This window comes from Phocoena phocoena, chromosome 3, assembly GCF_963924675.1.
Source record: "Phocoena phocoena chromosome 3, mPhoPho1.1, whole genome shotgun sequence".
Taxonomy (NCBI): domain Eukaryota; kingdom Metazoa; phylum Chordata; class Mammalia; order Artiodactyla; family Phocoenidae; genus Phocoena; species Phocoena phocoena.
Genome location: NC_089221.1, coordinates 169,645,109 through 169,664,169, shown reverse-complemented (window position 1 = coordinate 169,664,169; position 19,061 = coordinate 169,645,109). Strand labels below are relative to the sequence as shown.

The following is a 19,061-nucleotide window of genomic DNA, read 5'->3' as shown; positions in this document are numbered from 1 at the left end:
GAACATCCCTGGCGCCCCGCGGGGGTCGTGCCGGCTGGGTGGGGGAGGGCCCGGCGAGCCGCGGGGGAGGATGTCAGGCTCCGCGCCTGCGCGCGGGGTGCCCCGCGATTCAATTGTCGCGCCCGAGCCCGATTTCGCGCGCCCTTAGGTCCCCGGGCGCGTCTGGGCCAATGGGGAGCGAGCAGGGCGGGGCGGCCGGCCGCGGCAGAGCCAATGATCGAGGCGGCTCAAGTGAAGGGGGCGGGACTTGGCGCGCGGGCCCCTCGGCAGGTCCTGGCGGTGGGGGTGGGCGTGGGCTCGCCGGCTTGGCCCGCGCGGGCGGGCGGCAGAACAAGAGGGGCTCCGGGGCCGTGCGTCGGGGTCCGGGAGACGCAGGCTGGAGCTCGGGACAGCCGTGGGGCTGAGGTGAGTAGCGCTGCGCGCGCGGGGGCGACCGGGACGGGGCGGCCGGTTGCCATGGCCACCACGGGGCGGGTGTGTCGCGCACGCGCGCGGGGGCGGCGGCGGGGGGCCACGAGCACCGGGGGTCCCGAGCTCCCGGGTCTCTGGTGGGCTCCTTCCCCTTCGGTCACACTTAGTTGAGTTCCCTGGGACTTCTGAAGTTCCAACCCGAGCCGGACTTTTGGGTTCCTCTTGCGTCAGTATTCATCCAGGGAATGAATGAATGGATGAATGAACAAACTCAGCCCCTGACCGTTTGGCTGTGTCCCCTTTCCTCCTCTGGACGCTGGTGTGTTTTTTCTTCCTCTGTGAAAGGCAGGGTGGGTTGACTGAGTGGTCCAGGATGCTTTTTCCTCTCCGCCAATTTCCTCTCCCTCCTCAGTCCTCCACCGGTGCTACTCACTAATGCATTAACTCCTTAATTCACTCAGCCAGGCCCTGGGCCAGCCGTGGCAGTCTAGGGGGATTACGGGGCTGGGAGGGCGTTCCAGGAGTTGCCCGCTGTCGACAGTCTGGACATTAATAGCAAGGATGACCTGAGTATGGCACAGCCCGGTGGTGGTGGTGACGGCAGAACTGACCGAGGGGTCCTGCTCTCTTGTCCTCCTAGCACCAGCAGGCACCATGTGGATCCAGGTTCGCACCATGGATGGGAAGGTGGCCCACACTGTGGACTCCTTGTCCAGGCTGACTAAAGTGGAAGAGCTGAGGAAGAAGATCCAGGAGCTGTTCCATGTGGAGCCAGGCCTGCAGAGGCTTTTCTACCGGGGCAAGCAGGTAAACCCGCCCTGCAGGCTGCCTGCCTGCCCGCCCGGCACCTTTGTTCTTGCCTCAATCCAGGCACCGCACACACACTCTTCCCCTGTCGTCCGGTCCGCTTCTCCACAGAAACCTCCAGTGTCTGAGCGAGGAACAAAGGCTCTCGACTCCTAGACCGACACATCAGGCACTCGAATCTGTTGCGTCTGGGGGCTTTTAAACTCCCAGCCCACCACCCCCCCGCCGCCTTTTTTTTTTTGACCCTCCCCTCAAAATAATTTCTAGAAAAAATAAGTTGGAGGTGGCCGATGGAGGGCTGATGAATTTCGAGGAAAAGCCTAGAATCAATACTGAGACGCTAGGACGGAAGGGACCAGGATTTTCTTTGAAACACGCACGCTGATGGCCCACGGTCTGCACCTATTTAGCTTCCGACCCCCACGGGGTTTTCTAGAAATTTGGATCAGCTTATTCAGGGTCGGAGATGGCGCTTGCTAATCAGGAATTTCCGCCACTTCTGGGCCTCCTCTCTGGCGGCAGCGGGGCCGCCCCTGATCAGGGGTTTGTGCTTTCTGCGGGCTCAGCTGGCCCTGCTCCTAGGTTTCCTTTCTTCGAGATTCCCCCACCCCACCCCCAGCCCCTGTAGCAATTGAAAATGGCCACCCTTGGTTTGTGGGCTGCCCACTTTGGGGACATTTTCTCTAGTGGTGCCCCTGAGGGTGTCCATTCTTGTTGGTGCGTGGACAGGGGGGACGGCAGGCCAGGCTGTGAGTAGGATTTCCCTGAGTGGGAGATGGTCTGACAGAAAGTGTTGTTCCCATCTGCTGGGGCCACCCTGGAGTTGGGTGGCCTGTAGGGACCTCGGCATAGACAGCGCATGGGATTAAAAGTGTTCAGTCCGGCTCTATGACTTTGTTTTTGTCGCGTTTTGAACTGGGTGCTGCCGCCATCTGGTGTCTAGATTGAAAAATAAATGCTCCCCGCCTGGCCAGGATTTTTTGAGGGCTGGGAGGATCCTGCCTGCCTCCTGAAAATGAGACCTGATGATTAATTTCTTGGGCTTGAGGCACCCTCCGAGACCTTTAACCTCCTTCCTGTGCGAGATACGAGGACTTGAATGTCTTAAGCATCTGAGTTAACGCTCCCCGCCTTGGGGAGGGAAAGCCGAGCTGGCGAACGAACTGGGGGATTTGACTGCGGTCACGTGCGTGGCGCGGGTGGAGAAAAGGCAGGGCCGCGAGTGGAGCTCCCCTGAGATGCTGTTTCTCTCCCCTGTCCTCCAGCGGGGGCTCATCTTTGCAGCATCCAAACTGATTTTGATTTGCCTCTCAGTCTTTGTGTTCAGCAGAAGGTCCTTCCACCGAGTTTCTGAAGACCGCCTGCGGGCACCGGCTAAACAGTTCGTGGCATCATCCAAAGGCGGGTTGGATCGAGTTCCCTTAAGTTCAAGGCAGTGAATATTTCTGGGTGCCTGCTGTGGGCTGGGCACCGTGCATTTTAATCTTTACATTCAAAGACATGCAGAAAAGTTCAAAGAGCCGTGAACACCTAAACACCTACCCGTGGCTCTTAGCACTGACATTTCCCACGTTTGCTTTATCACTGCAGCTGTCTCCCTTGCCTCTATCCGTCCACCAATCCGTCTTATTTTGGGGGATGCATTGCAGAGAAAGTTCCAGGCACTGGTTCACGTCACCCCCTAAACCCTTCAGCATTGCCTGTCCTTAACTAGAGTACAATGTTTGTTTGTGGTTCTTGTTTCTTTAGATGTAATTTGCATATAGTGAGAGACACGTCTTAAGTGGACTTTTTGGAGTTTTGACAAATGTCTACACCCATGTAACCAGACCGCTGCCTCCCTGCATCAGGAACATAATAGGTGATCCACATGAAGGCTTACGAAAGCCTCCGTAACGTCTGTGTGAGTTAAAAAGTGTGATGATAAGCATCGGGCCTCTAATCATCAGGATATCTGCGCTGAGAGACGGCTCTGAACCCTGCCTTTCTCCTCGTAGCACAGCTTTTGAAGTTCTCAGAAGGTTCCACGTTCCCACGGGACCTCTAACTGCCACTCGCTCCCTTCCCTGCGCTCACTCTGCGTTCAGCCCGCTCAGCGGGCCGATGCGTAGCCGGTTCTGTCTTCCGGGTAAGGAGGCCAGGCCTCAGCCGTGATGCAATTTCCCCAAGGTTGCGCGACCAGGAAGTGGCCCAGCCTCACCGGAGGTGTGGACAGTGCCAGGAGGGTGGGGAACAAAGGCACGCAGCAATAGCACCTTGAAGCAAGTCAGGTCTACAAACAGACTGGGCTAATCACGATAGGAAGCAGTGCAATTTCCAGCGGGTGCAAGAGAGCTGTTGTTTTTACGGAATGTTCTAGAGAGTGTTCGAGATCCTTTCCCTTCTTTTGTTTTTCCTTTATAAAGGAACGGCATCTCAGTCCAAGGTCTGCAGTAAGGTCCAGGGAGCCAATAATGCAGAACAAGAGTTGAGTCTTTCTCCAGGATATGGGAGGGTTTCGTGGCGGCTTGCTTAGGCTGAATAGGTTGGCGGTTATGTCACTTGATTGACGGAAATGCAGGGAGCCGAATGGGGGAAGGGACGCCAGGCGCCGGCCCAGGCTGGGCGAAGGCGAGAGGCATCTGGCGCCTCTTTTTTTTTTTGGCTGCCCGGAAAAATAGCAGTAGCTGTCGTTTGTGGCGCCTTTAACGCAGTCAGGTACAATGGTTGCGCTTAATCTTCCCAAGTGCCCTGGCCAAGTGTCTCTGGCCAGGGTCAGTCTCTGTGCTTTCCCATCAGGTGGGGCTCATTGCGGACCCACCGCATGTGCACGGTGAGAATTCAGTGAGGTCATGGATGCAGGGATGTGCAGGGAGGGGGCTGGTGTTTGAGCTTCGCGCCTGGTTCACGGTAAAGGAGCAATAAATCATTTGGTGCAGGGCCTTCCCCTGGGCACTGCTGACATCAGGGCCAGATTATCCTCTGTGGGGGGCCGTCCTGGGCGCTGTGGGGTGTGGAGCAGCCTCCCTGGTCTAACCCACTTGATGCCAGGAGCCCTCCCCCAGTCATAAAGATCACAAAGTCCCCAGATGTTGCCAAGTGCTCCCTGGGGGCAAAATTGTCCCCAGTTGAGAACTGATGATTTAGTAGGTAATTTACTTAGGAAAGCAGTCTGAAAGATCAGGTGAAATGGCATCCTAGGAATGGCCTTTGGAGGGTCACTCATGTCACAGTGCCTCACCAGATGTCCCTGCTGGATTGGCTTTTCCTGAATGTCAGCCCGTTTTCCCAAAGGACAGGGTTAGGCGGCAAATAAGACAGTCTCCTCCTGGAGACCTGTCCTTCCGGCTGGGCTGCATGAGGGAGGGTCCCTCCCTCCCCACCCCCAGAGCTCCTGGCTGGAGACATGCCCTCTAGGTCAGGGATTAGCAAACCCTTTCTGTTAAGGACCCAGTGGTAACTGTTTGTGGGCTGTGCAATCTGTCCGCTCACCTCTGCCATGGAAAGTCCTGAACTGAACACGGAGCACAAATGAATGGGTGTGTCCTGATTCAGGTCGTGGTAGAACTTTATTTACAAAACAGGGACAGCTGGAACTGTCCCGCTGGCCAGGGTGTGGCAGTTACTTGCAAGCTTCCTCCTGGGGTGGTGGATCCAGGTTGTACCTCAGGAGCAGGCAGCCGTGGGATGTGCGGGACCGCGTCTCTCTCCAGGGCATGGGTGCTCACACTGTTTGGACTGAGGACCCCTTTCCACCCGCCAAAGCGATAGAGCACCCCAAAGAGTGTTGTGGATGTTCACCATGTCTTGTCGTTTCTTATCCTATTAGAAATTGGAAGCTGAGAAAACACGAGGGCACCTTCCCTTAGGCACAGGCTCTGGTACCCCTGCGGGATCACGAGGCCGAAGATGGCCAGTGACATCACGATGTCACCACGCGATAGATAGCCTAGGCCTTGCAGACCCCTGAAATGCCGCTCCAGGGCATAGCCTCGGCTGTGGCCCGGCGGGGTCAGAGAGCAGAGTTCACTTGTCAGGACCTACCCATGGATGGGCTGGGACGTGAAGAGAGGGTCGTGCCTCTGTGTCGTGTCCCCCTACCCCGCCCTGGTGGGAAATGTGCCCCTGTGCCACGGCCGGGATCCTGCTTCGTACCTATTCTTCCCTCCCCTCCCTGTCCATCCATCAGTCTGTCTGGCCTGAACCCCAGGTTGCTGCGGAGGCCTGGAGGCCTAGATGGGAAGGTGTGGGCTGGGGCCATAGCCCCAGGAGGGGAGGCCGCGTGGTGTCTCACGTGCTTTCTCTCCCAGCCCGGCCATCGGGCGTTACAGACCCCCCTGCCCTCCTCTGGCCGGAGGTCCGTCTTGGCCTGGAGCTCACGCGCCCTCCTAGGGGGCCTGCGGTCTGGTTTACACCCTCCACTGCTCTTGATGGCCGCCTCTAAGCCTGCAGGAGAACCACCCCTTGCCAAGCCCAGGGGTGTTTATAGCCTGTGCTCTTTACCTCTGGGCAGCACTCAGCGCCTGAAAAGTATCCCCACAAAATGCCCCGAGGGGGCAGAAAGTGAGCCGGAAGTGTCACTGTGGTGAGCTTTGAATCCAGGCTTCGGAGAGGAAGCTGTGTTGTAAAGCGGTCTCTGTGTTTTATTTCACTTTGTGCCATGCGTGTGCCCAGAATTCCCAATGTCCGGGAAGCTTCCCGATTAAAAAAGAGAGGGATGTGATCTAAATGCCCTGGGCGGCTTTGCCTTTACACCTGAATCTGCGGAGCAGGGTCACCTGCCCCAAACCATGTGTATATGTTTTACTACAGGCAGTTTAAGGGATTTTCACCGGGAATTTTGGTTATGCGGGATTTTAACTGAACGTTTAATTTTAACGTGAGAACCTGCAACCTCAGGTACTGCTCGCCTGCCATTCACTCTGCGCAGCTTTTATTAATGCCTGTAGCCTCAGTTGGAGTTTTAGGGTCTTAGAAGGAACCTAGACTCGGGCACATTTGGTCCCTTTGCCTGGGGCCAGCCCTCCCCCGCCGCGCTTCCTGACGGGCTGTGCACAGCTTCGGGCCAGCAGCGTTGGGGAGAGGGACACCTGACACACACCCTCTCACCATGGCAAGCGGTCGTGCGAGCGCCTTCCTCCCAACTGTGGGGCCCTTCTGGAATGTTCCAGAGGGGGTCCCAGGAAGCAGTCAGACCAGCCCGTGCATTCCGTCCTGTAGGCAGAGCCCTGGGCCAGCCTGCCCCAGCGCGTGGCCCCTTCCGTACCCAGCCCACCCTGCTTGTGCCTCTGTCCAATGTGCACTGGGAGGGGGGAGTGTGTGTGTGTGCGGGTGTGTGGGTGTGAGTGCCTCTTGTCTCTCGGGCTCTCAGACCCGTCACAGACGTGTGGGGCTGGTATCATGGGTAGAAAATGCCGGGAGAGAGGAGACCAGTGGGTATGCAACCCGGCTCCTCCACTGCTCCCTCCGCGGCCCCGGTCCTGACCACCCCTGCTCCCTGCTGCTCCCTGCACACCCCCCGCTGCCATTCTGGTGCATTCCGCTTCCCCCCTTAGCTCTGCTGCCCCATCTCCCGCTTGACCTCCGTCCCAGTGCTCCTTGCAAAACAGAAGCCCGGCCCCGGCTCTCCCCCCCGCCCCCCCCACCCCCCGTGCTTCCGTTTATTTCCCATCCTCTGAAACCATCCTCCCTCCCTTGACGTGTGTGGCAGACGCATCTACTTTCCTGCGTTTAACTGTCACACGCAGCTGTGTAACATGCCTTGGTAGGAACCAGTCACAGTTTTGCTTGCAAACGATGCTGCTGTGAGCATAGTGGGCGCTGGGCTACCTGTCCCTCCGGTGCGCACCTAAGGGCCTCTAGCTCAGTGGTTCTCACCCGGGGCCGTGCGGCCCCGCTGGGAACACTGGGTGGTGTCTGGGGACGTCTGTGGTTGTCACGACTGGGAAGCTGTTCCTGGCATCGAGTGGATGGGGCCAGGGAGGCTGCTCCACACCCCACGGTGCACAGGACAGCCCCGCACAGAGAATGACCGGCCCCGAATGTCCGCAGTGCTGAGGGGTGTCTCCCTAGCTGTGGAGGCACTGGGCACCGGGTGCCTGCATCCTGTCATCGTTTTTAATGACGTTTGGCTTACTCTCTGCTGGTTTCCTTATGATAGTGGTGCTGGAGACACTTGTCTTTCTCCATCTATTTTTATTTTTTCCATCTACTTTTTTTTTTTTTTTTTAGAAATTAACAAACTTTATATTTTTAGAGCAGTTTTAGGTTCACAGCAGAATTAAGAGGAAGGTAGAGATTGCCCATATACCCCCTGCCCTGCCCCCCACCACCACTGTGCACAGCTGTCTCCCACCAGATGGTGCAGTTGGTACAACTGATAAACCTATGTTGACGTCTTAACATCACCCAGAGTCCATAGATTACGTTTGGGTTCACTCTTGGCGTTGTACACTCTATGGGTTTGGACAAACGTGTAATGATGTGTATCCACCGTTATGGTGTCATACAGAATAGTGTCACTGCCCTAAAAAGCCTCTGTGTTCCGCCTGTTCGTCCCTCCCTCCCTCCCTCCCTCCCTTTACCTCCTGGCCGCCACTGATCCTTTTAATGTCTCCATAGTCGTGCCTCTTCCAGAACGTCTTATCGTTGGCATCATACAGTCTGTAGCCTTTTCAGATTCTTCTTTAAAAAAAAAAAAAAATCTTCAGTGGGGTATAATTTGCATACCATACAATGTACCCATTTAAAGGGTGCGATTCACTGGTTTTCAGTGTATTCACGGAGACTTGAACCATCACCACTGTCGATTTGGGGACATCTTCATCACCTCCAAGGGAAGCCCTGCGCCGTTTCTTGATCACTCCCTTACCCCCCTCCCCAGCCCGTGGCCACCGTGAATCCAGTTTCTGTTTGATTCCTCTAGGGACGTCCTATCCGTGGATTCTGGCAGTATGTGTCCTTCTGTGTCTGGCTTCTGTCACTGAGCCTCGTGTTCTCAGGGTCCATCCACAGTGTAGAAAGTGTCAGTGCTTCACCCCTTTTTAGGGGGGATGGCCACCCTGTGTTGATCCATTCACCCATCAGTGGACCCTGGGTTGCTCCACCCTTGGGCTTCTGTGCGTCATGCTGCTGTGACCACACGTGTCATCTCTCCCCGCTGTCACGGCTGTCCTGGGTCGGCCCCGTGTGGGAGGGCTGGCGCTCTCTCACTCCCTGGCCCCCTCTGCCATCTGGGCCGTGGTGGGCACATTGGAGGCTCTTGCTGGGCTCCGGGTGAACAGGTAGCGTGGGCCCGGATGTCCAGGGTGGGCTTTGGAGGGACCCTGGTGGCCCCTGCAGCTGCAGGCGAGTGTTGGTGTGTTCAGATGTGCCTTTCTCCGGAAGCAGGGTCAATCAGCCATCTGATTCTCAGGTTTGCAATGAATAAGATGAATAAGGATTAACAACTACTGCAGCGAGTGCCCTGGAACTTGTCTTCCCTGTGACCCCAGGTGCTGTTTGCATATCAATGGCCATCAGCCCTTTGAACCACCAGCTTTGGGTTGAAAAGTGGGAAGGAGGGAAAGCCGATCTTTTGTGTGTTCTTCCTTCCTTTAGGGCACCGCTTCTGAACCAGGTTGTTCTGCCTGGGGGCACTGGGTGATGTCTGAGGCCATCAGTTGGTTGTCACGACCGGGGTGGGGGGTGCTCCCAGCATCCAGGGGGTGCTGCTCAACCTTCACCCCCTGCGGTGTCCATGATGCCCCCCCCCCCCAACAGAGTGATCGCCGGAGGTCAGCAGAGCCTGCCTTAGGGTCTTCTGGAGGCTGAGGGTCACCATTGGGTGTTGGCGGAGTGCCCTGGGGCAGCTTCTAATAAAAGCCCCAGTGCAAAGCCTTTTGTGCCCTAGGGCTGCCCTAGAGATGCAGTTCAGAAGACAAACTTCTTCACACACCTGATGAGTCACGCCTGGTGCAGATTGTAGAGCCCCGCCGGCTCCCAGGCTCCCCATCAGCCAGTGACTAGTGTGGGTGGAATTCATTAGCACAAAGGAGTTAATAGAGAGGCGGCCTGAGTGGATGAGGTTTGAACTAGAGCCTTATAAGGCACCTGATGGATGTCACGGGGCACCCACCCTTTGGTTCATGCAGGCCAGCTTCCCCCCTTCACCCTCCCCGGCACTGTGGACATCAGGGCAGGTCATTCTCTGTGGGGGCCGTCCTGGGGATCCTTAGCGCGCCCAAACCTATCATGACAACCAAAAATGTCCCTAAGGCATCGCCCAGCGTCCCCTGGGGGCAGGATCACCCTCGATTGAGAGCCAGGGGTACAGGTGATGTGTGTTTACTGTAACAGAAGTTCCAAAGCACATAAAGTATTAACACCTCCCCTGATACCCGATGCGTAGCCACGGCACAGCGGGGTTAGGCTGTGTGCTCCCGGGGAACGTTCCCCGAGTGGCAGCAGCCGTCCTCACTTGAGAGGGCCTGGGGACCCTGAGGAAGTGGTCACTGGGCACCCCGGGGCCTGAGCAGGTTTCACTTGCCGTTGGTCTGTTCCAGGGCGGGGCCACCGCGAGGGCTGGTGCGGTCCTTCGCCCGTGGTGAGCTCTCTGTGTCTGCTGACCTAGTCCCGTGTCCCTGCAGATGGAGGACGGCCACACGCTGTTTGACTATGACGTCCGCCTGAACGATACCATCCAGCTGCTGGTCCGGCAGAGCCTCGTGCTGCCTGCCCCCAGCGGCGGTGGCACCGGCGGTGGCAGCAAGGAGAGGGACTCTGAGCTCTCCGACACGGACTCTGGCTGCTGCCTGGCCCAGAGCGAGTCTGACAAGTCCTCCAACAGCGGCGAGGCCGCGGCCGAGCCGGAAGGGAAGGCCGACGAGGATGAGTGGGATGAGACGGAGCTGGGCCTCTACAAGGTGGGGCTCCCGCGGAGGCCGGGGTCGGTGTGCTCCGCCCGGTTGGCGCCTGTACCCCTGGAGCGCCCCCCAGCCCTCCATCCCCGAGGCTGGGCACCCCCGTCCTGTCGGGACCATCTCCCCAGGGTTCCTTGGCGTAAACATAGGTACTCAGGGATTCCTTCCTAACCCCTAAAGTAGAATCCCGTGTCCGGGCCTGTGGGTGTCTTCCCCGTGGTCCTCGCAGGGGCCGTCAAAGTCCTGATCTGCTGCCATCCGCCCCCTAAGATCATGACATTTCACGGAAGGATCTGGATTCCCAGCTTCTACGGAAAAATGGGCAGTTCTGGCCTCCCTGGGCCACATGGCAGGGGTGTTCTGACCCCAGGGACACTGGGCGGTGCCTGGGGACATCTGTGCTTGTCATGACCGGGGGTCACCTGGCATCGAGTGGGTGGGGCCAGGGATGCTGCTCCGACCCCCCCCCAGGGCCCGGGACCGCCTCCCTCTGGAAAACGACCCAGGCCCCGTGTCCTCAGTGCCACAGTAGAAGCATCCGGGCCCAGGAACCAAAGCAGGCTCGTGGCGGTTTTGCTCGTAAGGCATCCCTTCCCTGGGCCGAGTGAGAGCTCTCTGCCCCCGCAGGCTGGCGAGTACGTGGACGCGAGGGACACGAACATGGGCGCGTGGTTTGAGGCCAAGGTCATCAGGGTGACGAGGAAGGTGCCGGCCCAGGACGAGCCCTGCAGCTCCACCTCCAGCCCAAAGCTGGAAGACGACATCGTCTATCATGTGAAATATGACGAGTGAGTATCCGTGGGGTGGGCGGGCCTGGGGCGGTGGCTCCATGGATGTGGGACCTGGAGTTTGGAACTGCCTTGGGGGTGATGATCGGGATTTGAGATCCCACCCTCGTGCTCCCAAACCACACAGAGGCCCCCCCCACCCTGAGGACCAGCGTCGTGGGGACCTCGTCGGAGAACCCTGTCCAGTCGTCCCCTCAGGGTGGCAGTCTCCCTGTTTCCTGTGCCATCTTCTTCATACCACATAGCACTGTGTGAAACCATCTTAGGTGTCCTCTCTCTCCCTCGCCGGAATACACAGTACTTATGGAGCACTCACTGTGTGCCAGGCCCTGCGATAGGCATGGGGGATTCCTGTCTGTGAACACAGAGTGTGTCTGAGTGGGCTCTGGCGGCTGTAACAACATACCATACCACAGGCTGAGCGGCTTCAACCTTAGCCGTTTATTTTATTTTATTTTATTTTTTCATTTTTTGCGGTACGCGGGCCTCTCACTGTTGTGGCCTCTCCCGTTGCGGAGCACAGGCTCCGGACGCACAGGCCCAGCCGCTCCGCGGCATGTGGGATCTTCCCGGACCGGGGCATGAACCCGTGTCCCCTGCATCGGCAGGCGGACTCTCAACCACTGCGCCACCAGGGAAGCCCAGACGTTTATTTTCTCACGGTTCTGGAGGCTGAGAGTCCCAAGATCAGTGTGCAGTCAGGGTTAGTTTCCAGTGAGGGCTCTCTTCCTGGCTTGTAGACGGCTGTCTTCTCACTGCATCCTCACATGGCCTTTGTGTGCATGGAGAGAGAGAGAGAGCAAGCGAATGAGACAGCGAGCTCTGGTGTCTTTTCCTCCTCTGATAAGGACACCAATCCCCTTAGATTAGGGCCCTGCCTTTTTGACCTCATTTAACTTTGATGACACCCCCTAAAGGCCCTGTCTCCAAATACAGTCACATTGAGTGTTAGGGCTTCAGTGTATGGATTTGGGGGATACAGTTCAGTACCTAACAGAGGGCAAGCGTGCCTGCCTACAGGGAGCTCACATTCTGTGGTTCTCTGCCGGGTCCCTACTGTCTACATCGGTTTCTGGCACATCCTAAGCTTAGCTCTAAGAATTACGGGAGTAATTGGATGAGTGAATCGCAGTTTTTGCAACATTCCCATCCTCTTGGTCAGGGGTTGCAAACTCGTTCTCAGACCAGATCTGGCCCACAGCCTGTTTTTGTAAATAAAGCTTTATCGAAACACACCAATACCCATTCGTTTACACCTTGTCTGTGACTGCTCTCGTGGTAATAGCAGCCAAGTTGAATGTTCACAACAGACGCCTTCTGATGACAAAGCCGAAAATATTGACTATCTGGTCCTTCACAGGAAAAACTGGGCAGCCCTTGTACTTGGTGGTTTGTTAGGAAAAATAATGAGTACCAGGCTATAGAGCTAGTCTCAATAGATTTGGGGTTGTCCCCCTCACAGCTGAGGCTTAACTTTGTTGCTAATAGAATATGCTACTTTTAGCTCAATTATTTTATGCCTTTTTTGAGGCGGCTGGAATATTCCTGCATATCCAGAATAATGACTTCCTATCATTTTCTAATCTCTAGTATGTTGCATTTACATAAACGAAATAATGTATATCCCTTTACAAAAATCACTTTCAACACATGTATGTGGAAGAAGCTAAGTTCTTCCCTCCTCGCATTTCCTGCTGTCTTAGTTTCCTATGGCTGCTGTAACAAAGTACCACTAGCATTGCTCCGACAGTTTATTCTCTCACAGTCCTGGAGGCCAGAAGTCCAAAACTAAGGTGGCGACAGGGCTGTGAATCTTCTGGAACCTGAAGGGGAGAATCCTTGCTGCCTCTTCCAGCTTCTGGTGGGACCAGCAGTCCTTGGCTTGTGGCCACATCCCACCAGCCTCCGCCTCCTCTTCCTGTGTCGTTCTCCTCTGTCTGCGTCTCATCCTCTCTTCTTGTAAGGACATCAGTCACTAGGTTTAGGGCCACTCTATTATGACATCATCTGAACTCATATCTGCAACGACCCTATTTCCAAATTAGGTCCCACTCCAAGGTGCCAGGGGTTGGAATCACAATATAGGTTTTTAGAGGATGTAGTTCAACCCACAGCACCTTCTGTAATTGGAACGTGTCACTATAGCTATGTGTTTTTGTTTCTTTTGTTTTTGTTTGTTTGTTTGCGGTACGCGGGCCTCTCACTGTTGTGGCCTCTCCCGTTGCGGAGCACAGGCTCAGGCTCCGGACGCGCAGGCTCAGCGGCCATGGCTCACGGGCCCAGCTGCTCCGTGGCATGTGGGATCTTCCCGGACCGGGACATGAACCCGCGTCCCCTGCATCGGCAGGCAGACTCTCAACCACTGCGCCACCAGGGAAGCCCTAGCTGTGTGTTTTTGACACCAGCAAATGAGATCATGGGGAGGGGGCTTTCCAGGCTGCTGTGATGAGCACAACCCAAACCCGTACAGCAGGCGGCCCTCTCCGCCTGGCTTCTCTCTCTCGTCAAGGGGGTAAGGTCCCCTGGCACCTGGGGTCTGAGCGTGGGGCTTTCCCCCCCTCCCCCAGCTACCCGGAGAACGGAGTGGTGCAGATGAACTCACGGAACGTCCGGGCTCGCGCCCGACACATCATCAAATGGCAGGACCTGGAGGTGGGCCAGATGGTCATGGTCAACTACAACCCTGACAACCCCAAGGATCGTGGCTTCTGGTACGATGCGGAGATCCTGCGGAAACGTGAGACCCGGACGGTGCGGGAGCTGCACGCCAACGTCAGGATCGGGTGAGTCAGTGCCTGCCGGCCTCTGCCTGGCCTCTGCCTGGCCTCTGCCTGGTCTCTGCCTGGTCTCTGCCTCCTCTCTGGGTCTCCATGCCCCACCTGCTCACCCCAACCTAGGGAACTGTCTCTGGGCCCCAGGCAGAGATTTCAAGCTTCCTTGTTCTCTTTTGTCTGTCGTTTTGAATTTGGCAAACAGGTGAAAAGTCTAAAAGGGGCAAAATCCAGAAAGTACCGAAGGCCACACAGTTAAATATTCTCCCTTCTCTTCTGTCCCCTGGTCACCTGGTTCTCCTCTTTCTGGAGACATGATGGTTCCCGGCGTCTTCCAGGGCTACTCTGTGCACAAACAGGCCTGAACGTACACCGAACTACACACACCCACATGGAGGTGCCCTTCACATCAGGGATCAGCAGGCTGCTGGCCACAGGCCAGGGCCGGCCCCGCCCCTGATGGGCAAATAAAGTTTTATTGGCACCGGGCCACGCCCATCTGTTCACTGAATCACTGTGGCTGCTCAGTGTTAGGAGGACACCAAGAGGACAGCTGGGTAACTGTGAAACAAACCGTGTGGCCCACAGAGCCGAAAATATTTACCATCTGGCCCTTTGCAGAAAATGTTTGCCGAGCCCTGTTCTTCCTTGCCTCTGTGTGTGTAGAAAACTTACCATCTTACCCATTTTTAAGTGCACAGCTTGGTGGCATTAAGTACATTCACATTGTTGGGCAACCATCCCCACCATCCATCTCCAGAACTTTCTCATCTTCCCAAACTGAAACTCTGTCCCCAGGAAACACTGACTCCGCAGCCCCTGGCCCCCACCATCTGCTTCCCGTCTCTATGGATGTGATGACTCTAGGCACCTCCTATGAGTGGGACCACATAGGATTTGTCCTTTTGTGTCTGGCTTTTTTCACCGAGTATAATGTTCTCAAGGTTCGTCCATGTTTCATGATGAACGTCTTTTTTGGTGGCTGAGTAATACTCCATTGTATGTATTGTTTATAGACATGATTATCGGGGCAACAGTGTCCTGAGCATAGGCACAGCAAGTGCAAAGGCCCTGGGGCAGGACCATTCCTGGTGCATTTGTGGCCTTGCGAGGAGGCCAGTGGGCTGGAGTGGAGGGATAGAGGGAGGAAGGAAGCATTCAAGGTATGGCCGGGAGTGGTGCAGAACTGGTGTGTATTCTCTGTTGCTGGCAGCCATCAGAGCTGAAAGCACTGGAGCCACAGGCTTCGACCTATGATTAGGAATCATCACTCGGGCAGCCGAGCCGGGAATGGACTGTAGGGGGCAGCATAGCCGCAGGGAGACCAGGGAGGAGACCGATGGGGGCGTTGAGGGGCAAGGGCCCAGGGCTCGGCCGTGGTACGGTGATGTGATTGTTAAAAATAACCTGCTTTTTGTTAGGTTTCTTTTTTATGTTTTCTTGTTTTCCATTTCTTTGATTTCTGCTCTCTTTTTTTAAAAAATATTTTTATTTATGTAGTTAGTTAGTTAGTTATGGCTGCAGCATGTGGGATCTTAGCTTCCCGACCAGGGATCGAACCCATGCCCCCTGCAGTGCAAGTCGGAGTCCTAACCACTGGACTGGACCGGACTGCCAGGGAATTCCCTGGTCTCATCTTTGTAATTTTTTTTTTTTTTTTGAGGTAGCAACTTAGATTATTGTAGGTCTGATATAAGCATTTATTTATTTATTTTTAAACATTTATTTATTTATTTTGGCTGCGCTGGGTCTTAGTTGTGGCATGCGGGATCGTTCAGTTGTGGCGTGTGGACTTCTTAGTTGCGGCGTGTGGACTCTTAGTTGTGGCGTGCATGCGGGATCTAGTTCCCTGACCAGGGATCGAACCTGTGTCCCCTGCAGTGGAAGCCAGAGTCTTAACTACTGGACCAGTAGGGAAGTCCCACTTGGCATACATTGTTGACCCTTGAACAACTCGGGGGTTACAGATGCTGACCCCTATGCAGTTAATAAGAATCTGAGCATTAACTTACAGTCTGCCTTCCATCTCTGCGGTTCCATCGTATCCGTGGTTCCGCATCTGAGGATTCAACCGACTGGGGATTGTGTGGTACTGCCATATTTACTATTGAAAAAAATCCGCCTATAACTGGATTCGTGCAGTTTCAATTCATGTTGGTCAAGGGTCAGTTGTATTTAGACCATTTACATTTAAGGTAATTATTAGTATGTTAGGGCTTGAGCCTGCCATTTTGTTATTTGTTTTCTCTGTTTCTTTTTCCTGTTGCTCTTTTTCTGTCCTTCCTGTGGGTTATGTAAGCATTTTTTAGGATTCTATCTTGATTTATTGATGGCCTTTTGGAGTGTATTGATTTATACGGTTTTCTCAGTGGTTTCTCTGGATTTTATCATATAAACGTGTGACATACTGGTATCTCTTTTCCCACTTTGAGGGAAGTGTGGAAATCTTCCTTCCATTCACATTCCTTTATAGTCACTGTCTTGAGCATCAGATGGTGTTACGGTTTTTATTTCAATCATCATATATGATTTAGAAAACCCGTAAGGAGCATAATTTATTTATTTTTATTTTTTTGTTTTTTTGTTTTTCTTTTTGCGGTACGCGGGCCTCTCACTGTTGCGGCCTCTCCCGTTGCGGAGCACAGGCTCCGGACGCACAGGCTCAGCGGCCATGGCTCACAGGCCCAGCTGCTCCGCGGCATGTGGGATCCTCCTGGACCGGGGCACGAACCCGTGTCCCCTGCATCAGCAGGTGGACTCCCAGCCACTGCGCCACCAGGGAAGCCCCGCATAATTTATTGTATGGACCCATATTTCTGCTCTTTCTATTCTTTCTTCCTTCTTTTTCCTCCAAGATGCTTTCCTTTTTAATTTCCTATTTGAAGAACTTCCTTCGTTATTCTATAAAGGTGTGTTGGCTAGCAATGAATTCTTTTAATTTTCCTTCATCTGAGATTATGACCACCACCATTACATTGAAGTAACTCCCAAGCATCGACTCATTGTATCTGTTAATATTTTCAAGTATATTTCTTCAAAATGACTCTTTTAAAGGGACATAAAAAAAAGGGACATAGTTTTAATGCTATTATTACAACATAAAAATTAATTTCTTAATATATAGCCAGTCATTGTTGAGTCTTCCAATCAGCTCACTCTTTTTAACTTATTTGTTTAAGACCTAAGTAATGTCCACAGATTTCAGTTAGGTTGGCAGATCTCTCTCTCTTTTTTAAAGAAAAATTTATTTATTTTATTTTGGCTGCGTTGGGTCTTCACTGCTGCGCGCGGGCTTTTCTCTGGTCGCGGCGAGCACGGGCTTCTCACCGTGGTGGCCTCTCTTGTTGCAGAGCACGGGCTCTAGGCACGCGGGCCTCAGTAGTTGTGGCTCGTGGGCTCTAGAGTGCAAGCTCAATAGTTGTGGCGCACGGGCTTAGTTGCTCTGCGGCATGTGGGATCCTCCAGGACCAGGACTCAAACCCGTGTCCCCTGCACTGGCACGCAGACTAATTTATTTGTTGGGGAAGCCTGGTTGTTTGTCCCACAGAATCTGCACGGTCTGGATTTCCCACTGGCTTTCCTCTGTTCCTCTGTCCCTTTGTTTCCTGTGAACTGGTGGGTAGATCTGGACCTTCCCATCTAGCTTCACAGCCACGAGCCACACGTGCTGCCTAGCCCTTGAAATGTGGCCAGGACACATTAAGATGCGTCGTGAGTGTAAAATACACAATGGATTTCAAAGATTTAGCGCTGAAAAAGAATGCAAACTAGCTTGTTAATAATTCCTTAATGTTCATTACATGTTGAAATGATATTTTGTATACATTGGGTTACATAAAACATCCTCAAATTGATTCCATCTGCTTTTACTTTTTGAATGTGGTTCTCAGACAGTGTGAAATTGTACACCTGACTTGCATTTGCTTTCCCTAGATGGTTGCCGATGATGTAGGTGGTGGGATGATCTGATGGAGGTGGTGAGATGATCCCTGGGGTCGTTTTAACTTAGAGGAGTTTTTGTATTTTGATCAGACCTTACTTTATTGCTTTTGCCTGTTGGGCCTTGTTAAATGGGCCTTGTCTACCCGCAAGTTAGAAATGATTCTCTCAAATGCATCGCGTGATGAAACTCTGGTTTGTCTGTTGTTTTCACCTTGTTCCTGATTTGGTAGGACTTGAATTTGCAAGGGGAGTAGCTAATCGAGTTCACAGTGCCCTGCAAAAGCCTCTTCTCTGATGCAATTAGAGACGGAGCTGTTCACAGGCTCTGAGAACTGTGTTGACGTGGCGAAGTCTTCTCGGGCGCTTGGGCAGGGCTGGCCCCGTGGGATGTCCTAACGGCCTGTCTCTTGCAGGGACGATTCTCTCAACGACTGTCGGATCATCTTTGTGGACGAGGTTTTCAAGATTGAGCGCCCTGGCGAGGGGAACCCCATGGTGGAAAACCCGACAAGAAGTGAGTTCCGATCCCGCCCCTCTGCGGTGGGCGGGCAGGGCGCCTGGTGTGGTGGGGTCCTGCCCGAGATGACACCATCCTCCCGTGTCCAGGGAAGAGCGGGCCCTCCTGCAAGCACTGCAAGGACGATGAGCGGAAGCCGTGCCGCATGTGCGCCTGCCACCTGTGCGGGGGCAAGCAGGACCCCGACAAGCAGCTACTGTGCGACGAGTGCGACATGGCCTTCCACACGTACTGCCTGTGCCCGCCGCTCAGCAGCATCCCCACCGAGGAGGAGTGGTTAGTGCCCGGAGGCTGCCGGTGACCCTGCGATGACAGTGGGGGCGGGTGCGAGGCCTGGGCCCTGGCTCCCTGCAGGGAGGAGGCAAGGCGGGCAGGAACGCGGTGGGTGTCCCCGGCGCTGGAGGGGACGGTTGTGACGCTGGGCTGTGGTCTGAGGACCCCGACCTGCTAACGGCAGTGGCTGTCGTTTGCACTGTCCCCTCCCTCGGGGAAACCGAGTCCACGGCAGGGAGCAGGTACCATCGAGCTGCCCTGTGAGTTTGCCACGTGCCAGCTGGACTTGGCCTCGCTGTGGGAGGCACTGCCATTACCAGTGGGAGGGGGTCAGGGTCCGCCGTCCACCACGGGCGCCACTCGCCACACGTGGCTACTTCAGATGTGGCCCGTGCGACCGAGGAACTCGCTTTCTTATGTCATGCTCGTGGATTCAAGTTCAGCCCCCTGCCGCCGCCCTGGTCTTGGATGCACAGGACGGCAGGGGGCTGGAAGGAGGTGGCCGTGTAGCCACGGGCAGAGGGTGACGTCCCTGTGGTCTCAGGTACTGCCCCGAGTGCCGGATCGACTCCAGCGAGGTGGTGCAGGCAGGCGAGAAGCTGAAGGAGAGTAAGAAGAAGGCGAAGATGGCGTCGGCCACGTCGTCCTCGCAGCGGGACTGGGGCAAGGTGAG

General features: G+C 54.9%; 1 protein-coding gene across 1 annotated transcript in view; it reads left to right on the top strand.

The window, feature by feature from the left end:
* The first annotated feature begins 295 nt into the window (after positions 1–295).
* UHRF1 (ubiquitin like with PHD and ring finger domains 1) overlaps positions 296–19,061 on the top strand; it is a 32,635-nt gene continuing 13,869 nt past the window's right edge. The window contains exons 1-8 of the mRNA XM_065874055.1: positions 296–405; positions 1,052–1,218; positions 9,825–10,100; positions 10,725–10,885; positions 13,453–13,668; positions 18,012–18,112; positions 18,205–18,391; positions 18,933–19,056. Of these exons, the coding sequence (XP_065730127.1) occupies positions 1,066–1,218; positions 9,825–10,100; positions 10,725–10,885; positions 13,453–13,668; positions 18,012–18,112; positions 18,205–18,391; positions 18,933–19,056 (1,218 nt within the window). The 5' untranslated portion in view covers positions 296–405; positions 1,052–1,065. The remainder of the gene's footprint in view (positions 406–1,051; positions 1,219–9,824; positions 10,101–10,724; positions 10,886–13,452; positions 13,669–18,011; positions 18,113–18,204; positions 18,392–18,932; positions 19,057–19,061) is intronic.